At 34.6% G+C, this 5,000-nt stretch overlaps 1 protein-coding gene across 1 annotated transcript in view; it reads left to right on the top strand.

Annotated features, from left to right (window-relative positions):
* The window catches only part of Cpa3 (carboxypeptidase A3), a 27,523-nt gene that overhangs the window by 11,869 nt on the left and 10,654 nt on the right, over window positions 1–5,000 (top strand). Inside the window, exons 4-6 of the mRNA XM_021157889.1 lie at window positions 2,286–2,388; window positions 2,488–2,589; window positions 4,090–4,191. Of these exons, the coding sequence (XP_021013548.1) occupies window positions 2,286–2,388; window positions 2,488–2,589; window positions 4,090–4,191 (307 nt within the window). The remainder of the gene's footprint in view (window positions 1–2,285; window positions 2,389–2,487; window positions 2,590–4,089; window positions 4,192–5,000) is intronic.

Below are 5,000 nucleotides of genomic sequence, written 5' to 3'. Positions count from 1 at the left end.
TTAATCATGATTTTCATAGTGTATTATAAGAGAGTATACTATACTGAAGCTATAGTATAGTAACTAATACACTCAGAATCAGGAATAGACATCAATGCAACTTTGCCTTAGTGAGCAATATAAAGATCATCTAAGTAGACCCTTCTATATCAATCCCGAGTGGAATTCAACATCGTGCTTACTGTGAGAGGTTTCTCTATTAAGAGGAGAATTTAAGAGAAAGAAGAAGAAGAAGAAGAAGAAGAAGAAGAAGAAGAAGAAGAAGAAGAAGAAGAAGAAGAAGAAGAAGAAGAAGAAAAAGAAAGAAGACCCTCTTCCAGTTCTATTATTTTTCTGTTTTAATTATCCAACACAATAAAGCAAAATAGCAATGGGAAAAGTAAAAAAAAAAAAAAGAAAATGCAGTTACTCCACAAGAAAGTAAGTGCATTTGGATATATATCTGATTATATAATTAATATTTTAAAATAAAATACCAATAAAAAATTAAAGTCATTAAGGTGAGTAATACATAGATGTAACCAAAACAAATATATTTCATATGAATAATAACCAATTTAAAAGTTTACTAGAGAAAATGACACATAATATATGAAATGGTAATCAAAATATATAAAGGTCTGCTGAAGTATCAAAACAGCTTAGTCTAATTTCAGCAAAATTCTCCTCAAACTTATCCATAATTTAATATCGAGATTTCTAACAAGAAACCACTTTTCTGATAATTTTGTATTCTAAAATTATTCTAACAAAATATTTTTGAAAATAAGAACAAGGAGGTACTATACCCACAGCATTAAATTTTATCATATGTAAGTACAGTTTGCTACTACATGAGTTTAAAAATAAGTTTGTGAACTTGGGTAGTAAATCAACAAATAAACAAAAAATGCATTCAAATATTCATGTGCATATTGAAAACTGCACATTTGAAACGAAGCTGAAACATTTTGGATTCTAATTCCCAACTCCAAATACAAAGACATTTTAGCTACAGGGCTAGCAATGTGGATAGGTAGGTGAAGGTGTTCACTGATCACTCTGACTATCTGAGTTTCATCCCAGAAGTCCAAATGGGAGGAGAAAACTGACCCCCTGTATGTTGCCTTTGACCTACACGGGCACAACAAATAAATGTTAAAAAGTTACAAATTATAAATATATAATCACCTAAATAATAATTTCCTCCTTAGTTAAGTGGTAATAGTATTGACAGGATTAATGATGTATATGAAGCAGAATCTGGCCCATATTAAACAAATTTAAGACAGAGTAAAAGAGAAAACAGGAAAAGCAGGAAGTTTGATGTGTTTGGGAGAAGTCTGGAATAGGAGTAAGAGCTGAAAATTAAAGAGGCAGAACTTGGGTAGCCAGTTATTCTCCAATCTGTGAGATCTTGAAATTGTCAGATGGGTTGACTCAAGAAGAGATGAAGATTGAAGATGGAGGTATAAACGTTTTGACACTAACAGTGTCACCCTCCTGATCACTTTTCCTGACTCTTTCCACCCTCTCAAAAGCACCCTAGCCTGTTCTACCTCTATTATTAGACAAGGTGTTTGAACACAATGTGGGTCAGATTTTATCAGTACAATGAAGTTAAAACATCTCTTGTGAAGACAAAGTGACTTAATGTACGTAAAAGCTGAAAAAAAATACTTAGCTTATGCTAAGTACTAAGTTACTAGTTTTATTATCATCATTGTCGTTATTCACAATTCATCCCAAGTTTCAAAAGCTAAAATAGTAGTACAATTCTATTGTAGATTTGTCATATAGATAGGCACGTGTGTACTTTGGAAAGAGATAGGAACATTATAGAGATAAAAGTGTGAGTCAAATATATGATTTCAAACATGCTAGTATTTTACTGTAAAGGAAAGGGCAATAGGTATAGTTAATGTTATTTAATTAAATGAACCCCCAAGTGCTATCATTTAATCATATAACCAATATAAAATTTATTGGTGAAATATTTTACATACAAACTCTTCAAATTTTCATAAATAATGTACATGCTGGAGAAAGCTGTTCAAAGTTCTGGGTAGCAACATGAATCCAATGCTGTGCTAAAGTTCAGCATAATTCAAATAGATGTGGTGTCAGAAGTCATCCAATGGCTTGTCCAATGGAGATGCCTAGGGCTGAGAAATGAGGAAGTGGACTTTATTTCAGATAAAGGAGAGGAAAAGGCATTTTCCTGCAAATGAAAGATAAAATGTCCTCTTTCTTACGATAAAATGATCCTGTGATGAGTATATTCTTATCATTCTTCTGTCAAACAGAATTCTGATACATGACCTACAAGAAGAGATAGAGAAGCAGTTTGATGTGAAAGATGAAATCGCAGGCAGGCACAGTTATGCAAAATACAATGACTGGAACAAGGTAGGCTATACAATGTCTATTACTATCTTTTAAAACTACTTTCTTCTTGATTTTTATGCAATTTTCCTTTAACTCTTTAAATTTGATTTTGTTCTTAAGATTGTTTCTTGGACTGAAAAAATGTTAGAAAAACATCCTGAGATGGTTTCAAGGATTAAAATTGGATCAACTGTGGAAGATAATCCATTATATGTCCTCAAGGTAAAAAATAATTGCAGAACCATTAACTTGCTTGTTACTTCAAAACAAGGACATGAAAGTCACTTTGTGGCAGCTAGGCTAAATTTGAAGTTTCAAAACATATTGCTTTGGAAATATTTAAACTGGATATCAATTTAAGAATATAAGTATCAATAGTCTTTCACACAATCAAAAAAGAAGCAAGTACCTGCTAGAGATTGCAAATCTATTTCACAGGATAGCTGTGTTACAACTCAGTTTGCAGCGCATTTCTCTACACACTCCTTCCAAGTCCATTGTAAGGGAATGAAACTAGTGAATGAAAATCATGAGAAGTTAACTATCACACATATGTAACACCAGTGTAGGAGTTAATGTGTCGGAGCTCAAGGTGAATGCACTGTCAGACTCTGTAGATCCCAAGATTCTGTTCCGTGAGCAGCTTATTAATAGTTGGAAAGGCATTGACTTCTCATGTCTCTATTCGCTTAGTGTCTTCATCCACCCAAACAAAATCTGAACTCCATTTAAAACAAAAGCCATTCAAACAACAGGTAACCCAATCTACATACAGCACAGGTCTCAATCCAGTCAGAACACCTCCTGTTTACAAACTAGCTTTATAATTCATATCTCAACACAGAACATTAACACTGAAGTAAGAAAGACAATGTATTTTATTGCTATTTTATTTTTGAGGGGACTTGGATTTTTTTTTTTTGACATAGGTTTTAGTTTGCTACAGGCTGAGCTACAACTCAGGAGTGACATTCTGTGACATTCATGTGAATTCATGTGGCATCCTGTCCAAGAACAGGTTGTGGGTTTTAAATTGTTTCTATTTAAGTTGGGAGGTGTGAGGGGTACACTTAAGTGCGTAACATGACACATATGGATGTCTAAGGACAACTTAAGGAGTCCGTTCTCTCCTTTAAGCAAGTGGGTCCTAAAGTCTGGATTTAATCAAACTTAGCAACAAGTGCCTTTATCAACTGAGCCTTCTCACTGAAACTAGATTTTGTTTTGTGAAGATGTATTTTATTTATAAAGGATGTACTTGCATATATGTATGTATGTATGCATGCATGCATGCATGCATATGGATGTGTACATGTGTGTACCCAAGGAGACAGAAGTAGGAAATTAGTTGCCTTAACGCTGGAGTTCCAGGCAGCTATGATCCATTAGATGTGGGCAACGTGATCGGAACTCAGGTGCTCTGCAAGAACAGAAAATACTTAAAGTGCTGAGCTATCTCTCCAGCCCCAGACAGCGTTGGTTTTGGTTTGTTTGTTTTTTTGTTTGTTTAAAAACCTAAAAGCAGCTCTGAACCTTGGAAAATTTCTTTAAAAAATATCATGTAACAGAAGATGAACTATGAATAGACAGGAGAGCTGCCACCATCTTCCCTGGGGAGAGTCTGCATAAGCATGGTTAAAAATGATTGTTTGAGAAAATGAATTATTGATTGACAAGGGACTAACAGTTGAGCTAGTATAATATACTCCCTTATTTTATTAGATTGGGAAAAAAGATGGAGAAAGAAAGGCTATCTTTATGGACTGTGGCATTCATGCACGTGAATGGGTTTCCCCAGCTTTCTGTCAGTGGTTTGTCTATCAGGTAAGTGAATCGATCACAATCGACAAGTCTCTGACCAGTCCCCAATGTCTTACTGATTGACCACATCCCTTTCCAAATGAGAAGTGCTCCACCTAGTTAGAGAAGTCTACATTTACTTCTGCCAACACATACAAGACCTGAGTTTTACTCATTCTTGCAGTTTTTATGGAAATTGTATCTTCCTTCAAACTTTATAAACTTCACCAGAGAGTTTACATGAAAGCAACTGACTTTTACCCTGAAGCTAAGTAGATAAAAATCAAATACTCCTTTCATATTATAAACTACAAATTTAGTAACATTTGATAAACTCAGAAAATAAACATTTAATTTTGCTATACACATTTCATGGGTCATGCATGAATTTGGGATTTTCCTACTTAATTTTCTTTCAACTGAGAAATAACTTGTTTTATAAAAGTAGATCTGGCTCATATGTTTCTGAATAACCATCCCATCTATTTTTAACTTTCTCTACCAACTCCGTCACAGTGCACTTTGATGGTTGTTGGCCCATGAATATGTTCACTCGGAAAGATGCTGCAGAGTATTGACTTATAACTTTTGTTATTTTGTCCCTCCAAACTAAAGGCCTAAAGCTCCTCTTAACTTTCAAGGAAGCATATAACAGTATGACTGCAAGACATCTCTTGTATGCCTGAAATCACATCTCTGGAACTTCTGGGGCAAGCAGGAGGACTGGATTGAAGCCATTCTGAACTCTGTACTGAGTCCTTCACACACACCCTCTTCCCTTATATTCATTCTCTCTCTCTCTCTCTCTCTCTCTCTCTCTCTCTCTCTCTCTC

Source organism: Mus caroli, chromosome 3 (genome assembly GCF_900094665.2).
Source record: "Mus caroli chromosome 3, CAROLI_EIJ_v1.1, whole genome shotgun sequence".
Taxonomy (NCBI): Eukaryota; Metazoa; Chordata; class Mammalia; order Rodentia; family Muridae; genus Mus; species Mus caroli.
This window is presented reverse-complemented; position numbering and strand designations above follow the sequence as displayed.